Below are 21,506 nucleotides of genomic sequence, written 5' to 3'. Positions count from 1 at the left end.
TCAATATATAGTTAAGAAGAAAAAATCATCTGGTCAAAATTACTTTTTTACCACATACTGATTTTTTTCCTCCTTGGCATCATTAGCTTGTCATAAGGTCCCCTTCTGTATTAGGTGTCATTTGGCTGCTATTGCTTCTTGGATTGACTGTGATATAAAATGTTAGATATGATATGGGGCACCTGGGTGGCTCAGTCAGTTAAGTGTCTGACTTCAGCTCAGGTCATGATCTTGTAGTTTATGAGTTCGAGCCTCACATCAGGCTCTGTGCTGACAGCTCAGAGCTTGGAGCCTGCTTTGGATTCTGTGTGTCTCTGTCTCAGCCCCTCCCCTGCTCGTACTCTCTCTCTCTCTCTTTCTCTCTCTCTCTCTCTCTCAAAAATAAGCATTAAAAAAAATGTTAAACATGATATAATGGTGTCTTGTTCTGCTTCTAGGCTTAATGGTTATTGGGATAGAGCTCTTTGTGCTTAGTATCCTCTGGAAATCTGCCTAAATATTTGTATCCTTGTATAGGAGGGCAGTAGATAATCTGAAGATAATCCAAAGAATGCCATGTAATAAGATGCCAGTGATATGAACAAAATTGTTAGTTTACTGACCTGAAATAATTTTATTAGCTCTATAATTTCTATGATGATTTTAGCAATGTAACAGTATTTGAAGATAATACAGTTTTTATCATTTAGAATCATTGTCATTATCGGGGCTATGTGGAGGGAGTTTATAATTCATCCATTGCTCTGAGCGACTGTTTTGGACTCAGGTAAGGAATTATCTTTATCATTTTTTTCCTTCTATTTCTTACCCCTTTCCCTATCTCTGTTTCCAAATCAAGTCATTTGGGGGAATTAACAATATTAGATTTACTTTGGTATTGCTGAAGGTCTTTAGAGCTATGTATCAGATATCATTCTTGGCATGTTTATTTAAGAAAATATTACAGTAGTGAGTTTCAATATCCAAAGAGAAAATTTCGTTGTTTTGAGATTGCTAAGTAATTTTTGCTATTAAAAAAACATACTTTAAGTCTGTGTAGTACTTTATGTATACACAATTTTCACCTATATTTCATTTAAGTCTCACAATGCCTGGGAAAAGGGGCTCATTATCTCCATATTTAGGTGATTAAGCAAACTGGGATTTAGAGAAATTATACCACATATGAAGTAAAGTGATAATAATATTAAAATTACATTTGTTGAGGGCCTGGCAATATGATGCTGTGCTGTTTGGTTGATTACATGATTGATTGAACTAATAAATATTACTTTTAATTATCAAACCAGCTGTATAAATGGCTATAATTATCTCCATTTAAGTAATAACACTTACACTTACTGTGTGCCAGGCAATGTGCTAAGTATTTCACACTTATTAAATAATTTCGTTTCCAGAACAGCCCCACGTAGAATGTAACGTAGAGAAGAGGTGTTAAATCATTGCTAGTAGGAACATAAAGAAGAGGTGTTAAATCCCGTAGCTAGTAGGAAACTTTTGGGATTCAAACTCTGGTTCTTTGGCTCCAGACTCCATACTTCTAGCCACTCCTCTGTATTGCCTTCCATTATACAGCAGTCACTTGGAGACATTAACTGACTTTCAGGGGAGTGACGTTAGTAAGTAGCAGTCTTGAGCTTTATATTTAGGTCTGCGTGATTCTAAAACCTAGTATTTTTCTCTAGGTAGCATGGTATAGAGAAACAAACCAACAGTCTGAGATTGGAAAAACAGAGAGATTGGGCATTAGGACTTTATTTCAGATGTTCTTCTGACTCCCTGTTTGAGTCTTCACTAGAATTCCCTGCTTATTCTTGACAGGGGTCCCTTTGACCAAAATGCTTCTAGGAATACGTCAACTACAGTTGTGGGCACTGTGCCTTTGTACATGTGTCATGGTGCTGCTGGGTTGAGAGAGGCATGTGCCTCTTCTAGTGTATTTTCATTAACTCATTCGAGTTTATGGCATTATTTTCATTGCTTCTCTTGTCATCCACTCTTTAGACTGTTGGACTGTTCTTTTCTTAAACATGTTAAGCACTGGGACTTGATTTCGGGTTTTCTAATTTCTTTTCCTGTGTATTATTTTCTTCATTCTTAAAAATTGTGTACGCGTAATGCGACACTTAGAGGAATGCTACATATAGAGAATGTGAGTTACGGGATTGAACCCCTACAAAATAGCTCTCGTTTTGAGCACATCTTTTATCGAATGGATCATGTCCACAAAGAGCCTCTGAAATGTGGGGTTTCCAACAAGGATATAGAGAAAGAAACCACAGACTATGAAGAAGAAGAGCCTCCTAGGATTACTCAGCTACTTCGAGTAAGGAAATATGTTTCTTCATGGCCCAGACTAAAGTGTTAAAAAATCATGTATTTTTGCATCACACCAATACTTATTATTGTTTTGTTTTTGCCAACTATGTGCCAGATGTTGTGGTAGCTACTGGGGAATAAAAAGATGCAGTTCCTTCCACCAAGTCGAACATAGTCAAGCTTCTATGTGTTTTAGAAATTAGGGCTTAGATCTTAAACGATACTTATATACGTATTTTTTACCACTGCTGCATTATAGTCCATTACACTGTCTTTCAGAGAGCAGTTTATTTAGATACCTTTTACACAAACAGAATGGGGATCCTTGAGTGCTAGATTGAAGAAACAGAGAGAGATCAGGCATTATGACTTATTTCAGATGTCTTGCAGGGACACTCGTATCCCAGTTTTGAGTCTTCACTAGAATTCGCTGCTTACTCTTGACAAGGGTCTCGTTGACCCAGGTGTTTCTAGGAATAGGTCAGCTACAGTTATCTGTGCCTTTCTATATGTGTCATGGTGCTGCTGGGTTGGGAAAGGCTTGTGCCAGTTTATGGCATTGTTTTTATTGCCTCTCTAGCCGTCCACTCTTTTAGCTTTAATCATTGGAAAACAGTCAAGTTTTTGCCCAATTCTGCACTATATATGAATTTCTGAAAATCACAGAATTAGTCACTTTTTGAAGTGGCAACCTTGTCCTTACTTCTGCTCTGGGTTCTTATATTCTTATAATATTATAATTATTATATTTCTTTTTTCCACTCTTAACACAGTAATGGGGTTTCCCATTAAAGTGTGTGTGAATGTGTATAATTTCAATATTAGAAAATCAGTAATTCTCCTTGGAAACCTGAATACCTCATATTATCTTTACCTAGGATTTTTCTGAGATTAGTACAGAGAGCAGTTACCACTTAAAACAACAGCAACACGTTTTTGGCTTTACTGATCTGTGTGAAGTAAACTAATCGTATGATGTTTTAAGGGACTAGAGATTAGGGTAAGACCACTATATATAAAAATCATGTAGTGTTATAACTTTTTGTTTGTTTGTTTTTTGCCTTTATGATGTTTGTGTTTTTGACAGAGAAGAAGAGCTATCCTGCCACAGACCCGCTATGTGGAGCTGTTCATTGTCGTAGACAAGGAAAGGGTAGGATTGGTGACAGTTTTTCTTCTTTTTCATGAAAAGCAGATGAGAAGTGAGCATCCCATGAAAGAAACATAAAATGTGATATATTTGTGTTGATTTTTCTTAAATGTAATTTAAAACTAGAGTGACTTTCGTCCTTTAAACATGCTTGATATTCATAATCCCCCCAGAAGCCAAATGTAGTGAATGAGAGTACATCTAACTATTTTGTACTGGTGATTTCCCCCCCTTTGTTCTTTTGGGTGATTTGCTTAATTTCTTAAGTGTAACTGTACTGCCTTTTAGTTAGTGTCACCTTTTCAGATGACTTTAAAGGATTGTGTTGAAAAACCAGTTAATCAGATACTACTTTGTTGCCTAATAAAATTGCTTTGCTTTTTAGAATTTCAGTTAACCTGTACTTCCCTTTAAGAGACGGAAAACTTCCAAGTCATGGCATGCTTTAGAAGGGAATCGAGGAGAGTACTTGATCTTAGTATTTACTATTAATTTCTGTGTTCAGGATAACACCAGGGATTTTCCTTATTGATATTTAAGAATTGTGCTTAACTTAACTAAGTACTAGGTCTATTTCAGCATTTACAGGATTATCAGTTTTAGATATAGCTGCTGTTTAATTTAACATATAGATTATTTTAAATGTTTTGTCTGACTTTTACTGTCAGCTTTGTTGTTTGTGTGAAAAGGTTGTTTGTAGAAACTTAGCAATATTAGCAGTTTCCTTCCTGTAAGCTGCAGAGACAGTTTAGAGGATTTTTATGGTTTAAGAAAAACCTCTTATTGTGTGTAGGTTGGAAATAAATAAGCTGTGTTTATTAATAGATAGAAATGTATTCAGATTTGTTCATTATAAGTTCCTAACTCTCAAGTGGTAGATGGAAAAAGCACAGGGAGTATGACGAAGCATGAACTTTGCACCAGATAGTGGATAAAAAGTTTCTGGAGAATGTTTGCACAAGTGACAAAAATAGAGATTTGAGATGTTTTTATTTATTACTCATTCCAGATAGATTTGTTATGTACTGCTGGAAACTGGTTCAAAATAAGAATGGTTCCATTTAAATCAAACCTTGTCAGGTATATTAGATTTTTTGTTTAGGAGAATCATGATAAAATGCCCAACTGGTAAGATCTGATATATTCTGATATTAATGCTCTTATCTTAGAACAAAACCATACATTCTTTTAAAATTTTCTTTTTGTTATTTAGTTGGTCATATTAAAATAATGTTAAAATAGACATTTGAATTGGGGCGACTGAGTGGCTCAGTCGGTTAAGCATCCAACTCTTGGTTTGGCTCAGGTCATGATCTTCTGGTTTGTGGGTTCGAGCCCCGTGTTGGCCTCTGCACTGACAACATGGAGCCTGCTTGGAATTCTCTCTCCCTCTCTCTCTCTGCCCCTCCCGCACTCATGCTGTCTCTGTCTCTCCCAAAATAAATAAATGAAACTTAAAAACAAAAAAGACATTTGAATTTAGCCAGGTCTTGAAGAAAAGAATAGGTCATATCAACTGTTTGTTTTAATATGGTTAAACTTTTAAATATCTATTTTGTCTACATGTAATGTCTCTATTGGTAAACATTGGTTAATCTCTCATTATTAATTTAGCCCAGAGTTTAGAAGTTATTTACTGATAATGTCTTTAGCCTAAGGGAAAAAAAGGTCAGAAAATCTGTTAAATTGTTTTTATTCCTTTATCTGTGCATTTTGGTTGTTTTATTTTTTATGTATTTCATTTTATTTTTTTCATTTCATTTCATTTCATTAAGAGAGAGAGAGAGCCTGAGTTTGAGTAGGGGAGAGGAGCAGAGGTAGAGCAAGAGAATCTTGAGCAGGCTCCATACTCAGTGTGGAGCCCGATGTGAGGCTTGATCCCATGACCTATGCCAAAATCAAGAGTCAGATACTAAACTGACTAAGCCACCCAGGCTTCCTGCATTTTGATTGTTTTAAACACTACCTTTATAAAATTTAGTTTTGAAAACATTTTTGCATTGAAATGAGTAAAAGGAACATTAAAGAGAAAATTCATTTTAAAACTATGCTAATTTGGAGTGAATAAAGACTTCAGTAATAATAAGTCTTATTACTTATTTCACACTTGAACCTGTTTTTCTTTTATTCGTATTTAAGACTAAAATGTATCCCTTAGATTTATTAATTTAAAATGCAGGTGAATGTCTAAATGCCTCCATTTTTAGTTCAGAGGAAATATTTGGGATTCTTATCTTCGTTGTAACAGATTATAGAAATTTTTTCATAACTTACTTGGTGAAAATGATTTTCCTTTCTTGCTTTTCAGTATGACATGATGGGAAGAAATCAGACTGCGGTGAGAGAAGAGATGATCCGTTTAGCAAACTACTTGGATAGTGTAAGTTGTGTTTTCTATTCACTGGGATTATTCTAGCCTGTCTTTTCACAGTTTCAGAGCAGAATTAAAAAATTGTCTCATTTCAGGGGTTTGCTTTCTAGATTGTTTTGTAACATTTTTTATGTTTGAAAGGAATGTATGATTGTACAAAGACTTGGAGACAAGCAAGAGATTTCTTTCATATTAGGATCTATTTTATTCTCAGGGTAGATAGGCTAAGGTACTTTGGCATTTATGAAAAGATCTTTGAATTTGTACTCAATCTTATTTTGATTAAGGCTGCCTCCTTCTCTGAAATCATGATATGACTCTGTGTGTGTGAGAGAGAGAGAGAGAGAGAGAGAGGGTGGGGGGGGAGAGAGAGAGAGGGAGAGAGAGAGAGAGAGAATGCAATAGGGAGAGCAAGAGGGAAGGAGGGAAGGAGAGAAATTTGGTTTGAGACTTTGGAGTATGTTCACCCATTGAGAGATACTGAAGAATTAGATACATGTTCTTATAAGATCATTTCACCTATAAGGTTTTTTCCCTGATGTGAATATCACGCTTAATAATAATGATGAGGACAATAGCGTTCTATTGAGTATTTATAATATGAGACAAGTGCTTTATATTTATTGTCCTTTATTCCTCACAGTATCTCTATAAAATAAAAATGGGTTCCTTAGTGCATTATCTGAAATCTTTGGGGTGCGTGTAATTAGAATTTTAGATAAAAACTTAGAAAGGTAATATGGTTCACCATGTATTGCATAACACCTCTAATAGGATCTTGTGGTAGCACTTTGTTATCAAACTCATTGATAGTCCTGCAGTGAAGTGTATGAATATTTACATTAAGTGAGATAACATACAGACTGTAAATAGACTTGCATTAGTTGAGGGCAATTTGGAAACCAAATTTACCAAAAACTTAAAATTTTCAGTTTGTCAGATTTTGGAATGGAAGATAAAAAAGGATTTTGAACTTCTGTTACTTTTATTTTATGAATGGGGAAACCGAGACCCTTGAGAGATTAGAATCTCATTATACTGAAGGAAATGTTTTTAAGTAGTTGTGTTATTTCATCATAAGTTTAAAGATAGTCTCATATTCTTTAATATATTTTATATACTTCCATTTCTGTTTTCTTTCTAGATGTATATTATGTTGAATATTCGAATTGTGTTAGTTGGGCTGGAGATTTGGACAAATGGAAACCTGATCAACATAATTGGAGGTGCTGGTGATGTGTTGGGGAACTTTGTACAGTGGCGGGAAAAGTTTCTCATAACACGTCGGAGACATGACAGTGCACAGCTAGTTCTGTAAGTGATTTTTAAAAAAGTACTATTAATGAAGTGGTCAGAATAACTTTTGCTTATCTTTTTCTATTAGAATCATGTTTTCTTAAGGTTTTTGAGCGTTCATTTGCATAAGGAGAACTTTGTATGACACCTCACAAGTTACACTAAGATAATGAGACTTCTCTTCTGTGTTGGATTCCCTGTCACCTTTGTCCCATGTCATTCCTCTTTCTTGGATTTACTCTTTCACTTTGGTGTGGCATGTTTTTTAGTTTCTTCTTATGAAAGGATATATGGAAAGAAAAAAACTTTTGGCTTTTTACATGTCAGAAAATGTGTTTACCGTCTCAGAAGAGAATTTAAGAATTACATCAATGTGACCTCGTATCATCCCAGAGCCTGAGTAACTCAGTCTTTCCACGGTGTGCTTTACAGTTTGCCTTGTAACTTTTTGATTCTTTGGCTGTGTGTAAAATGCTAGGCATGCAATCTTTTTCCTTGAGAATTTTGAAGGCATGGCTCTTGTCTTTTGACTTCCAGTATCACTGTTGAGAAGCCTTAACCCATTCTGATAACGGATCCTTTGTTTATAGGTTTGTTTTCCTCCTTCTCTGGAAACTTGTAGGATCTTCTCTTGGTTCCCAGGCTTCTGAATTTTCCTGATGATATGCTTCGGTGTAGGTCTTTTATCACTCATCCTGCTGTGTTCTTAGTGGGTCATTTCAGTCTTGAAACTCATGTCCTGCAATTTTAAGAATTGTTTTCAAATTATTTTATAGATGATTTGATCCTCTTTATGTTTATTCTTTGTTCTCTTCTAAGCTTTCTATTGGGTTTTTTAAATTTCTGCTATCTTATTTTTAATGTTCAGTAGATCTTTTTGTTCCTTTTAATTTTTTTATATAATCAAGTACTGATTTCATGGATATAATAATTTTTTTTGCTCTCTTTGAGATATTACTGATACATGTTTTAAAAATTTTCTTCTTTTACACAGCATCTTCATGGTACCATAATAAAACTTAAACTTATATAACTCACTTAATACAAACACATTCCAAAACTTACAGCAAAACCCTCATTTAAAACTATTTAAGGGATGCCTGGGTGGCTCAGTCGGGTAGCGTCTGACTTCGGCTCAGGTCATGATCTCATGGTTCGTGAGTTCGAGCCCCACATTGTGTTCTGTGCTGACAGCTCAGAGCCTGGAGCCTGCTTCAGATTCTGTGTCTCCCTCTCTTTCTGTTCCTCCCCTGCTCATGCTCTGTCTTTCTCTGTCTCTCAAAAATAAATAAATGTTAAAAAAAATTAAAACTATTTAAAACATTTCATCCTTCTTAAAAGTTATTTGACTTGAGGGGCGCCTGGACAGCTCAGTTGGTTAAGTGTCCAACTTCGGCTCAGGTCATGATCTTACAGTTCATGGGTTTGAGCCCTGCAGTGGGCTCTGTGCTGTTAGCTCAGAGCCTAGAGCCTTCTTTGGTTTCTGTGTCTCCCTCTCCCCTGCTCTCTCTCTCTCTCTCTCTCTCTCTCTCCCTCTCTCCCTCTCTCTCCCTCCCTGTCTTTCTCTTTCTCTCTCTCTCTCAAAAAAATGAATAAACATTAAAAAAAATTTTTTTAAGTTTTCTGGCTTGAGTGCTTGCAGTTTTGAAGGCCTTAGCCTGCTGTAGCATCCTTTGCCCGGCAAAATAATAAAGCTATTATTTCTCTTTATTTCCCACAACCTCCTAAAAAACGTTTTCTAACTTGATAGGCTGGCTTCTTGCAGAAAAATGTTCTAATTTATATATTTTTGCCTCCTTCAGTGTCAAGAGTACCTAAAACTCATAATTTTTTCCAAGGAGAAATTTCCTTTGATTTCTTTTTTTGTTATGGGAGTTAATTTAGAGCAAGGCACTGAAAATGCCAAAATAATTTTTTATAGCCCTATACTCACAAAGCCTGGGTCGTGACCTTTTTATTAATTTTTAGTAATATGGCACTTGCAAGTATCCTGGCAGTGAGCATGCCTTCTAATTCACAAAGGGCCAGAAAGAACAGGCCTCTAGCACATTCTCCATACCTTGCCCAACCAAACCTACCAAGGTATCTTTTCTTCTCTATCTGGTATCCATCTGTAATGTTAGAGGCATTTCCCAAATGTTTGTTGACTTCTGGTTGTGTTTTTGGTTAAGAATGGGATACTAAAGAGCCTTTTGGAAGCACTGAGTACATGAGTGGGGCTTGGACACTATGGCATTAAGTAGAGGTGATCTGGCTAAAGTGTTTTCCTTGGCCATCTCTTTATGTCAGTATCTCTGGTCCTCTTCTCCTTGCTGGTCAGATGCCCCAGAGAAAGATATATTCATTCATTTATATTTATAGGTGTATATGCTAGGCACTGGGGATAGCAATGAATAAAGTAGGCAAAAATTCTCTATTTTTAAAATGTTAACAATTTTTTTTAACATTTTAAATTTATTTTGAGAGATAAGGAGCAAGCAGAGGAGGGGCAGAGCGAGAAGGAGAGACAATCCCAAGCAGGCTCCATGCTGTCAGCACGTAGCCTGATATGGGGCTCAAACTCACAAACTGTGAGATCATGACCTGAGGTGAAATCAAGAGTTGGACACTTAACTGACTGAGCCACCCAGGTGCCCCAAACTGTTTTAAATTTTTAAGCAGTTTTATTGAGGTAAAACTGATGAAGATTAAACTGCACATATTTAAAGTGTACATTTTGATGAATTTTGACTTATGTATATAACCACTTAACTGTCACCATGATCAAGATAATAAACATCCAGTCCCTCTAAAAGTCTCCTTGGCCCCTTTGTAATCCAATCTCCTTTCCCCTCCAAAAACGTTCCCTCCCCAGGCAACTGCTAATCTTTTTCCTGTTAATATGGGTTAATTTACACTTTCTAGACTTTTCTGTAAGGAAAATAATACAGTTTTATTGTTTTTGTCCAGACAAAGTTCTTGCTTTCATGGAGTCCATATTCTGGTGATGGAGATTGGCCATAAATGAGATAAATGAGTGTGTATAATGTATTAAATACTAGCAAGTGGTAAGGAGGAAAAATAAAGCAGGGGAGGTAGAAGTAAAAGTATTGGAAGCGTGTAACTACACTTACGGTGGTGAGCATTTCATAATGTGTATAATTATTCAGTCACTGTGCTGTAGCCCTGAAACTAATATGTCGGTAATAGTTCAAGTAAAAAAGTGGCAAAATGAAGTATTGGTCTGCAATGAATTTGATATTAAAGAAAAAATTACTGTTCCTTTCCCCTAGTTTGAGTGGCACTGCCTGAGCTGATGCATGAGGCTGAATTCTCCATCTCCTTGCCTTTGTTTTAGCCACTGAAAGCCAAGGTTTTGGCATCTGCCTTTATCACTGGAAGGAGTTGCCTACCTTGGCTTGTTTGTGAAGACTGGTACAGAAAGAACCTTTGTGAGCTTGGGCATGTCATGTGACCTCTGTCATATGTAAATTTGTGATGATGGACCCAGACATACAACACACTCTCTTGGTTTCTGATTTTTTGTCATCATGTGAAGGAATAAGTACCTCTTTTTTCCTGTAGGTGCATGTCTCCCAGGAAGGTTAAGGTGACAACCATTGAAGCTCATATTCTGACTTAGAACCTAGGAAATGTTTGAAGAAACTTAGTAGCCACAATATTTGTTGCACTGAAGGCTCAGCTCTTGGTGCCATGAAGATACATTTCTTTTCTTGCATTTCTCTCTAATTAGAGCCTGCTTACCTGCTTCCCTTACAGGGAAGAAAGGGCCAGGATGGTATAGTTATGGAGGGCAGTCAATATGGACTCAGATAGCATTACGTCAAGCTCCAGTTACCTAACAGTAAAGATACAACTTCCCTGAGCCTCAGTTTCTAAATCTGTTCAGTGGGTACAGTGATTTTTATGTAGTAAGGTTTCAGGATCGAATGATATTATTTTTGTGAAGCACTTGTGAAGGCTTAAATACATTGTGTTGTTATTATTATGCTTTTTTATTCAATAGTTGAGTACCTGTCAAAAAAAAAAAAGTATTGGAGGAGTGAGGTTGGAGTGGTGAGGGAAGGCCGCGATGGGAAGACTTTTGACTAAAGACCTAAAGAGGTGAGGGAATGAGTTAGGGATATATACTGGTCAAAAGAGTTCTAGGTGGAGAAAATTGGTCCTGAGATATGAGCGTGTCTGGGATGATTGGGAACCACATGGAGGCCACTGTGGTTCTTTGGTTCCATGTGCTTCCTGCCCTGAAGCCTCTTGTGTACATATATTCATTGAGTGTGTTACCTGTCTCTCCTCATTAGAATTTTTGAAAAGATAATTGTAATGCGTTTTTGGAAGATTTTTCACCTCGAGGGAAGAGAAAAACTTGGCTTGGGATCTAAAACATATCTTCATTTGTTCGAAAAAATGAATTTGTGTTGTTGATCTCGTTCTCTGATAATAAAAATGAAGTAAGACTTAATTGTATTCTGATTAAAAAAACATTTTTTTTTAACGTTTATTCACCTTTGAGAGACAGACAGAGCACCGTGGGGGAGGGGCAGAGAGAGAGGGAGACACAGAATCCGAAGCAGGCTCCAGGCTCTGAGCTGTCAGCACAGAGCCCAACACAGAGCTTGAACCCATGAACCGTGAGATCATGACTTGATCCGAAGTTGGACGCTTAACCAGCTGAGCCATCCAGGTGCCCCAGTTGTATTCTGATTTTTTTTTCAAAAAAAAATTTTTTTAAATGTTTATTTATTTTTGAGACAGAGAGAGACAGAGCATGAGCGGAGGAGGGTAGACACACACACACACACACACACACACACACACACAGAATCCGAAGCAGGCTCCAGGCTCTGAGCTGTCAGCACAGAGCCTGATGTGGGGCTTGAACTCACGAGCTGTGATATCATGACCTGAGCTGAAGTCAGACACCCAACTGACTGAGCCACCCAGATGCCCCTGTATTCTGATTTTAAAATGTTAGTTATCTTTGCCATTTTTCTTCCAGTTTTTGTAGGTTCTACCAATCCAGTTTAAACTTACCCAAAGAAATAAAGGCAGTGTGTTCCTTTTCCACACCAAGTATATGTTCTAACTTTAACCTTTTGTTTTCATTTAGGAAGAAAGGTTTTGGTGGGACTGCAGGAATGGCATTTGTGGGAACAGTGTGTTCAAGGAGCCACGCAGGTGGGATTAATGTGGTACGTTTTTGTTCTTGATATTTAACTTTGGACACTGCATTAGGACAGTGTCAAGCATTTCTCTGCATTACTTCCTCCCCTATTCCTTAAAACAAAATTTTGGGTAGAAATGGTAGATGTGTTTTTTTCCCTAGAGACTCGATTAAGTTTTCTAATATTATATGTTTATCAGCTCCTCACTCTTTCTGGACAAGGAAGTTGAGATGCCATTTAAGAAAATTAAATTAGAACCATGAATCTGTTTTCCCATAAATCATTGCACATAATCTATTAGTGCTAATTGGTCTGTTGCTTAAAGGATCTATATCCATAATCAGTATGTTGAGTCACATCAGTTTCCTACTGAAATATATGAAGACTGATGTTAGATGCTTGATTTATATAAAGACTGTCACCATTGTAGTGACTGATAAATTTCCTCTTGTGGAAAAAAATAATCTGAGAAACAAAACATGTCCTTTTTGTTCAGAAACCTAATTAATACTTTTCCTATGTTTGGGCAGTTTGGGCAAATCACAGTGGAGACCTTTGCATCCATTGTTGCTCATGAGTTGGGTCATAACCTTGGAATGAATCATGATGATGGCAGAGATTGTTTTTGTGGAGCAAAGAGCTGCATCATGAATTCAGGAGCATCGTGAGTGACTGAATTCTTTGTTCTTCTTTTATGTGGTATTGTAGATCAGTGTTTATTACACTCTATGATATGCTCATGTCTGTGCTGAAAAAAATGTTCCTGGCTCCTGTGAAATTAATACATGATATACCAATGAGAAGTCTATTTTTAACTAAGTAAGTGATTCCAGAGAGCTTTAAGAAATAAACATTTATGTAGGTACACTCTTGTGTAAACCAGTTGACAGACCAAAAGAGTATAAGAATGTGGAAAAATTTACATCTGCATTAGGAATTAGCAAAGGGTTTCTGTTAGATGCAGTGCAGGTTGGATTAGATTGAAAGACTATATGAAGCATTTACTCATAAACCCCTTCTTGAGAAAGTGCTGCAGTGTCACTGTAAGTAGAGGAAATCTTGACATAGTTCTACTGACATTTCCAATTTTATAGATAAAGGTGGGAGGCAAGACAAAGAGGAGGAGAAGGAAGAAGAAGAAGAAACATTCCATTTATGGAATAAAATTCCATGGAATTTTTCTTATGTATTAGACACCACTCTAAGCACTTAAAATATATTAATCTTTAGTGCTCGCTTCGGCAGCACATACACTAAAATATATTAATCTTTAATGCTCAGCAACCTAATGAGATGTGGGTATTTCTATTTACGGATGAAGAAACATCAGAGTAAGTGGCGAAGGTGGGATTTAAAGTCAAGAAGTCTGGGTCCAAAGCCTGTGATCTTAGAACCCCTCCCTTTGTGAGGGTTCAAAAGTAATTATAAGAGAGGGTCTAAGTGTGAACAACACCACTGAGTTGTTGGGCTTCTTTTGATGCAGATTTGTCATAAGGGAACAAGGTTCCTTCCTAATTAATTTAGAAGGTCGTAGTGCTAAGCAGACAGTTGGACATAGTCACAATGTATATGTGGAGTAGAAGCTGAGCCAGAGAAAAAATTAGATGTGGAAGCACTTCATCTTTTCCAAACACAGCTGAAGATTTCATATGGGGAATATCCATAGCCCCAAGTGTTCATTTCCTTTCCTATCTCCCTCAAGTTCCTGGGGCACAGAAAGAATAATAAAAACTGCTTTTAGCCAGCTCTTTATCTTTAGATCTGAAGATACAATTCTAATTAAATCTGGGTGGAAAGGGAAGCACTCAAGCAGAATTTACTGGAGAATTTATCTGTTTTTGAGTGAATACTAGGTTGAAAAATAGATATGGAAGAATTAGAATAGTGCTTATGAAAAAAAAAACCTATATTTAATAAAAAAAAAGTAATTATATTCACAAGAAAAGTCATATGTTTATAAAAGATTTCCTGTAGGAGAAGGAAGTAAATTTAGTATTTGCTTTGGCTGAGAGTGGAGTTGAGGAAGACGTGAATTGAGAGAATAAGAAACGAATGATCAACAGTAAAATAAGACAGGAGACTAAGATAAAAATAGTGACATGCAGAGTTAGGAAAGGAATGCCCTGAAACAGTGCTGTAGTGGAACTTAAAATGGTATAAGAAGTAGTGAAGGATGGACCCATACTTACTCATTCACTCATCGGGTATTTGTTGAGCACTGACCATGTGCTAGGCTTTGTTTTAGGCACTTGGAATATCTCCGAGAATTAGATAAAGACTTGCCCTTCATGGAATTTACATTTTAATGGGGGAAGACAAACTAGTAATGTAATAAATACATCAATAATATAGAACATTAGAAGGTGATAAGTGCCATGGAAAATAAAATAGAGCAGGATTGGAAGATTGGGAGGGCCACAAGTGGTGATGGTAGAGGTCAGGTTGCAATTTTAAATCTGTATTGTCAGTGTAAGCTTCTTTGAGATGATGTTAGACTAAATACTTGAAGGAAGTGAGTTGAAAGCTGTGTAGATATCTGAGGGAAGAGCCAAATACAAAGGGAGGACAGTCAGGATAGACTTTTTTTCAAGATGGAAGGAATTACAACAGGTTTGTATGCTAATAGGACTAATTTAGTAGAGGGGTAAAATTGGTAATCTAGGACAAAGAGGGGGCATTGCCGTAGTAGACCTTGAGTGGGTGAGAGGGTTTGGGATCGGGGGCACAAGTGGAGGGGTTTGTTCTAATGGAGCACTTACTTGTAGGGTATCTGTAATGGGAATAAGTGGACATAGATGCTGGTAGATGGATAGATGTGGTGGTGGGAGTCTGTGGTTTAGTTTTGTCAGTGAAATATGAAGTAGGTTCATCAGCTGAAAGGTTGACGGGGAGCTGTTGGGGATTTCAGGAAATAGGAGAAGGTATGAAATAGTCATGTGGTAGCATGGGAGAATAAATGGAGGAGAGTATGTTTCCCGGGCAGTTTTAAAGGGTTACTTGAGATTCATAGTCATGAATTTTAAATGATATTAGTCTCTGGTTGTATGGTTTTGTGCAGCCACATTCAACTGCACAGGCACATAAGAGGGTTGATGTTAACTAGGTTGTAGTCAGGCCAAATACAATGAAATAAGAGAGGTGAAAGGAAGTCAAATCTGTTTGCAAAGGAGTAATTATAATGATGGACTGTGATATTTAAGCTGGATAAGGTTTAGGAAAGGGAGGACATCAATGGGATCAGGGAAGTAAAAAGGGAAAACATCAATGAATCAGATGTCCTGATGGGATTGAAGGTATATTGGAGTATAAAGGTGTACCTGGGGAGAATAAAATGCATAAAGTTGAATTGTAAATTATAGTAATGGTAAAATGTCCATTAAAAGTGTGGCGATGAGGGGTTTAATGGTGGAGGATTAGATCATTGGAGGAGAGGAATTCAAGCCAAGGAGAGCCCAAGGGATTAATAGGATTATCTACCTGTATATTGAATTCAGCAAAAATTAAGACAAGAATAGTGTTAGAGTGACAATGTTAGCAAGAAGGAGATGAGAGGGAGTAACCCAGGGGTTGGTAGATGTTAGTAATAAAGACAGCAGGCAGTTTAATTTTATGAGATTCAAAGCTGGGAGATTTTGGGAAGGCGGGAGAGAGAATGGACTAGAAGCAGCAATCTGGAGGAAGAGCACCGATTCTATCTTTAGTTGTATGAGGGTTCTGGGAAAAAGCTGCTGTGCTTTGAAAAGGTTCTAGTGGAAGCTGTGAAATCAGGGAATAGCTGAATTTCAAGTAGAGCTTGACAGTGAAAGGTGCTTTCAGAGAAGAGGTTGAGGATCTCGGAGTCTTTGCTGCTGATGGACTGTGAATTCCAGGGTGCATAGTAAAGGAACAGGAAGGAGACAAGGGCCTACATAGAGAGCTACAGCTTGCTATGGTGATAGATGTAAACAGAAATAAAGGACATAACGAGATTTGTTCTGGTAGACTCAAGGCAGGGACTGACGCTGGGCTGCATGTGTTAGGAAATGGAACAGGTGAAGTGTTTGGGATTTCCTCGTGACTTCCCTCAGTGGATTTAAGAGATCTGAGTTTATCTTGGTCCTAGCACCGGAATTCATTTTGGCCCTGGGTGGGTGACTCCTCCTTAATGCCTGCTCCACAAAAGATCTGCAAGTCAATTTTGATAAGCTTTCCAGATTGCAGAGGGAAAGAACAGAGATTAAAAGTTAGAAAGATAGGGGCGCCTGGGTGGCGCAGTCGGTTAAGCGTCCGACTTCAGCCAGGTCACGATCTCGCGGTCCGTGAGTTCGAGCCCCGGTCCGTGAGTTCGAGCCCCGCGTCGGCCTCTGGGCTGATGGCTCAGAGCCTGGAGCCTGTTTCCGATTCTGTGTCTCCCTCTCTCTCTGCCCCTCCCCCGTTCATGCTCTGTCTCTCTCTGTCCCAAAAATAAATAAACGTTGAAAAAAAAAATTTTTTTTTAAAGTTAGAAAGATGGAGTAGAGGTTGAGAACACAGTGGAAAGAATAGTTTATGGGCCATTGGATTTAGTGGAGGAGCAACCAGAACAAACGGAGCTTGAAAGAAAATATATAGTATTAAAAAAAAAATAAGTGGGAGAGGTATAAAATCACAGAAAGTGGAAGAAATATGTCTAACTGCATTTTATTTTATTTTAAAAAAATTTTTTAATGTTTATTTAGTTTTGAGAGAGAGAAAGAGAGACAGTGCAAGTAGGGGAGAGGCAGAGAGAGAGAGTGAGAGGGGGACACAGAATCAGAAGCAGGCTCCAGGCTCTGAGCTGTCAGCACAGAGACAGACGCGTGGCTCAAACTCATGAACCACAAGATCATGACCTGAGCTGCAGTCAGACACTTAACCAACTGAGCCACCTAGGCGCCCCATCTAACTGCATTTTAAATTGTCATAATAATAGTCTAAAGGAAGAACTGAAAACAGGATGTACGTTTCCAATTCACAAGGAGAATACTTTTTTTTTTTTTTAAGTAGACTCCACACCCAACATGGGGCTTGTACTCATTATCCTGAGATAAAGTGTCACATGCTCTACTGACTGAGCCATCCAGGTGCCCCAGGACAAAAAATTTTTACAAAATGGATTCCACATAGAAAAAAAAAAGCCCTAAAGAACATACTGTTGAGGTGTTACAGAATACAAAGTGTAAGATATAATAATTTAAGGCCAAATACAACATTTTTGACAAATATATATGGAATGCCTTTTAGACTAGGTCTCACACTACTTTATTGAAATGTTTTATCTAGGAAACATACCTGAGACAAAGAGGCTCAAAATAGGCAAAAAATGATCACTTTTCAATTATGAGGTATATAATCATTAATGAACATTTATTATAATTATTTGTATTGTGTTATTAAAATATATAATGTAAAAAGCATGTCAAGGGAAAAATGAGCACATATCTTAGAGGAAATTTGAAAATATCTTTTTTAATCATTAACAGATTATATAAACATAACATAAGATTATAGAGGCTTAAATAAATATTAGTATGGTTGATTTAATAGATTAAAATATAACTGTACAAACAGAGCATATATCTTCATTTCAGGGTTAGAAATCTCAACAAAAATTGACCAAGTATTTTGCCAAAAGACTTACGTAATTAAAAAAAGGCAGAAATAGAACAGGTCTCATTCTTTAGCCACACTGTGGTAAAATTAGATATTATTAACAAAAAACCCTTAAATGAGTTGGTAATTTAAAAACACTCTTCTGGGGTGCCTGGGTGACTGAGTCAGTTCAGCGTCTTGATTTTGGCTCAGGTCATGATCTTACCCTTCGTGGGATTGAGCCCTGTGTTGGGCTCTGCACTGACAGTGCAGAGCATGCTTGGGATTCTCTGCCTCCCTCTTCCTGCTCCTCCCCTATTTGCCCTCTCTCTCAAAATAAATTAGTAAGTAAACATTTTAAAAAAATAATAAAAACTTTCCTGAGTAAATCTTGTATTAGAGACCTAAAGTCTAAGGTAATTATATAGTATTTTGAATAAAATGGTATTATGAATATTACCTTTAAAACTTACTGCATATTAAAACTTCACCATGAACATAAGATGATCTCGAATATATAAGGTGATACATGGTTTTCCCCATGAGAACAGCAAGAAGTTGTTTTCGGGGGATACCTTAAGTGTGCAAACCGGTAGGAATGTAGAAGATATAGCGGGAGAGGGCTGTTGGGGGACTGTGGAGACTGACCCTTTAGGAGTTGAAGTAGAGGGAAACTGCCAACATCAGGTGAACCTGATAGAGTGGGACCCATAGGAATAATCAGCCTTATTCTCCTACCAACTTATCTCTGCCAGTGCCTCTTATTGGCCATGTATCATTGGATGCAGTCTGTACAATCTCCTAAGCATAGAACAGTGGAGAAGGATGGGGATAATATTAGAGGGGAAACCATAAAATATTGAGGATACATGATACTATCAGTACTATTACTTTATTTTGGTTTGGATTTTCTAGCTGGTACAATGAATGAGGAAAAGATTTAGGAATAAATATATGAAAAGAAGGGGTAGTTAATGATGTTATATGATTGTCTAGTTTTGAAAAGTAAGGAAATCAAATATTAGAAATATAGTCATAAGTAGATTTCTAATAAACCAGTTATAACTATTTTGAAAAACATTAGAAAAAACTTTATTTGCCAAAAATTCTGAATATCTGGGGATCAACTTAATAAGAAATATGCAGTACTTCTTTAAAGAACACACAGAAGTTTACTGAAAGTCCAAATACATAATTTGAGTAAAGTCAGTGTTCGTTTATGAGAAGACTAAATTTTGGAAATGTATCTGTCTTTATGAAATTAATTCATAAATGTAATGTAATTCTAATCAAGTTCCAGATATGTATATAGTTCTTTCATTCTAGAAATTGACAAAAATAAATTTAAAGTCAACTTGGAAGAATAATTTTGTAATAGTGTGAAGAAAATACTGAAAAAGAAGATCCTTAAAGAACGCTTTTGATATGAGCTATTATGATATTTGGGAATTGTACAATATTAAGCATGACAGACGTATCAACAGTCTCATAGTAGAAAGCTCAGAAATACTACTGTATTTGTTTTTTAAGTCTTGTATTTTATGCAAGCCTATCCATTTCTCTAATGTTTAGTTATATTTGAGAGAGAGCGAGAGAGAGAGAAATAGAACATGTGAGCAGGGGAGAGGCAGAGAGAGGAGCACAGAGGATTCAAAGCGGGCTCCGTGTGACAGCAGAGAGCCCGATGTGGGGCTTGAACTCATGAACCGTGAGATCATGACCGAAACTGACTGAGCCACCCAGGCACCCCAAAAGTGGCATTTTTTAAAAGATGGGGTTATTCAGTAAATGGGGCTGAGATAATGTGTTAAGAATTTGGAAGAAATTACCATATATCATACATTAAAATAAATTCCAAATGTATAATGAAATATAAGAAAACGTTTAATAAATAGTAATCTTGGAGAAGGGTTTTTCTAAACATAAACTTTTCTGCTCTCTGTTCCCCATTCCCCCCAAAAAACTATAAAGGACAAAATCTATGGCTCTGAAGAGTTGTGTATGTCAAAAACAATTCAAACAGTGAAAGGGCAAATAGCAAAAATACTATTTGAAACATTTGTGAGAAGTTTTTTTTTTTAATAAAAATATCACAAATTTATGGATGAACAAAGGATATGATCAGGTAGCTCATAATAAAAGAAATAAATATAAAAAGACCAGTAAATTTGTGAAACAAGGAAATGCAAATCAAAACAATGAAATAATATGTTTTTAACCTATGAAACCAGGAAAGATCTAGCACTAATACTTATTTTTGAAGGGTATGTAAGTCATCAGTGCACCTTCATATACTGTTGGTATGAGAATTGCTACAGGTTTTCTGTGGAGCAGGTTGGTTATTTGTGTCCAAAACCCTTTTTTGTGTCCAAACACTTCTGAGCCAGCAGCTTTATTTTTGGAGTTGTTCTAAGGGAATAACCAGACAGTGGGCAAATAGTATGCATATGCATTGTTCAACAATAAAAACATGGACACAACTTACACATGTCCAAAAAAACACCAGATTGTTTAAATTCACCATGAAATCCCTATTTAATGTAACACTGTATAGTAGTAGAAGTCACACACACACACACACACACACACACATGTATGTATATATAAATATACACACACACATATATATATATATAATGTTTATTTATTATTGTGAGATAGAGTGAGCAGGAGTGGGGGAGGGGCAGAGAGAGAGGGAGAAATCACAAGCAGGCTCTGCACTGTCATTGCAGAGCCCCATGTGGGGCTCAAACACATGAACCGTGAGATCATGACCTGAGCCGAAATCAAGAGTTGGACGCTTAACCCACTGAGCCACCCAGGCACCCCTAGAAGTCATATTTTTAAACAGTGGATTTTAAACTTTCTTTTTAAGCTGGGAAAGCCACCTCCTTTGTTTTCACCCTACTATATTCTTACTTAGAAGCCCATTATATAAAATATAGAAGAGGACTTTTTCTGGTTGAAGTGGGAGGAGGAGAAGTACCTCTCCTCTCTAACTGCTTAGTGGCTCTCTCTATCCCTAGGCTGCCTTATTATTTTCATGGGCCCTAGGCTCTTTCGCTTTTGTGAGTCCCTTCCTCCATTAAAAATGATTAAAAATTAAATATAAGACTGTATTGGTATAAAGACAGGTATAACCCAGTCTAGATTCCGTCTTTTCTTTCTTTTTCTTTTCTTTTCTTTTGCTTCCCTTCCCCTCCCCTCCCCTTCCCTTCCCTTCCCTTCCCTTCCCTTCCCTTCCCTTCCCTTCCTTCTCTTCTCTTCTCTTCCTTTCTTCTTCTCTTTTGTTTCTAAATTTTTAAATTTTTAATTTTTACCTTTCTTTTTTTTGAGAGAGAGTGTGGACAGGGGAGGAGCAGAGGGAGAGGGAGAGAGAAACTCTCAAGCAGGCTCCAGGCCCAATGCAGAGCACCACATGGGGCTCAATCTCACGACCCTGAGATCATGACCTGAGCTGAAATCAAGAAGAGTTGGATGCTTAACCAACTAAGCTACCCAGGTGCCCTAGATTCATTATTAAATATTCATTATTGTGATTTCCCTTTTTTCTTCTGATTTTAAAATAAATTTCACTTAAAACATTTTTGTGGGCCATTGAAATTATCATGAGTCT

At 37.0% G+C, this 21,506-nt stretch overlaps 1 protein-coding gene across 2 annotated transcripts in view; it reads left to right on the top strand.

Moving 5' to 3' along the window:
• Positions 1-21,506, top strand: part of ADAM9 (ADAM metallopeptidase domain 9) — a 151,226-nt gene that overhangs the window by 34,520 nt on the left and 95,200 nt on the right. For both annotated transcript variants that reach the window (XR_006707996.1, XM_045459872.1), the window contains exons 5-11: positions 690-766; positions 2,131-2,326; positions 3,407-3,472; positions 5,778-5,849; positions 6,985-7,154; positions 12,247-12,328; positions 12,832-12,965. Coding sequence is in view for 1 of the 2 variants with exons in the window: in XM_045459872.1 (XP_045315828.1) it covers positions 690-766; positions 2,131-2,326; positions 3,407-3,472; positions 5,778-5,849; positions 6,985-7,154; positions 12,247-12,328; positions 12,832-12,965 (797 nt within the window). In the remaining variant the exon portion in view is untranslated. The remainder of the gene's footprint in view (positions 1-689; positions 767-2,130; positions 2,327-3,406; positions 3,473-5,777; positions 5,850-6,984; positions 7,155-12,246; positions 12,329-12,831; positions 12,966-21,506) is intronic.

Source organism: Leopardus geoffroyi, chromosome B1, assembly GCF_018350155.1.
Source record: "Leopardus geoffroyi isolate Oge1 chromosome B1, O.geoffroyi_Oge1_pat1.0, whole genome shotgun sequence".
Classification (NCBI taxonomy): Eukaryota; Metazoa; Chordata; class Mammalia; order Carnivora; family Felidae; genus Leopardus; species Leopardus geoffroyi.
This window is presented reverse-complemented; position numbering and strand designations above follow the sequence as displayed.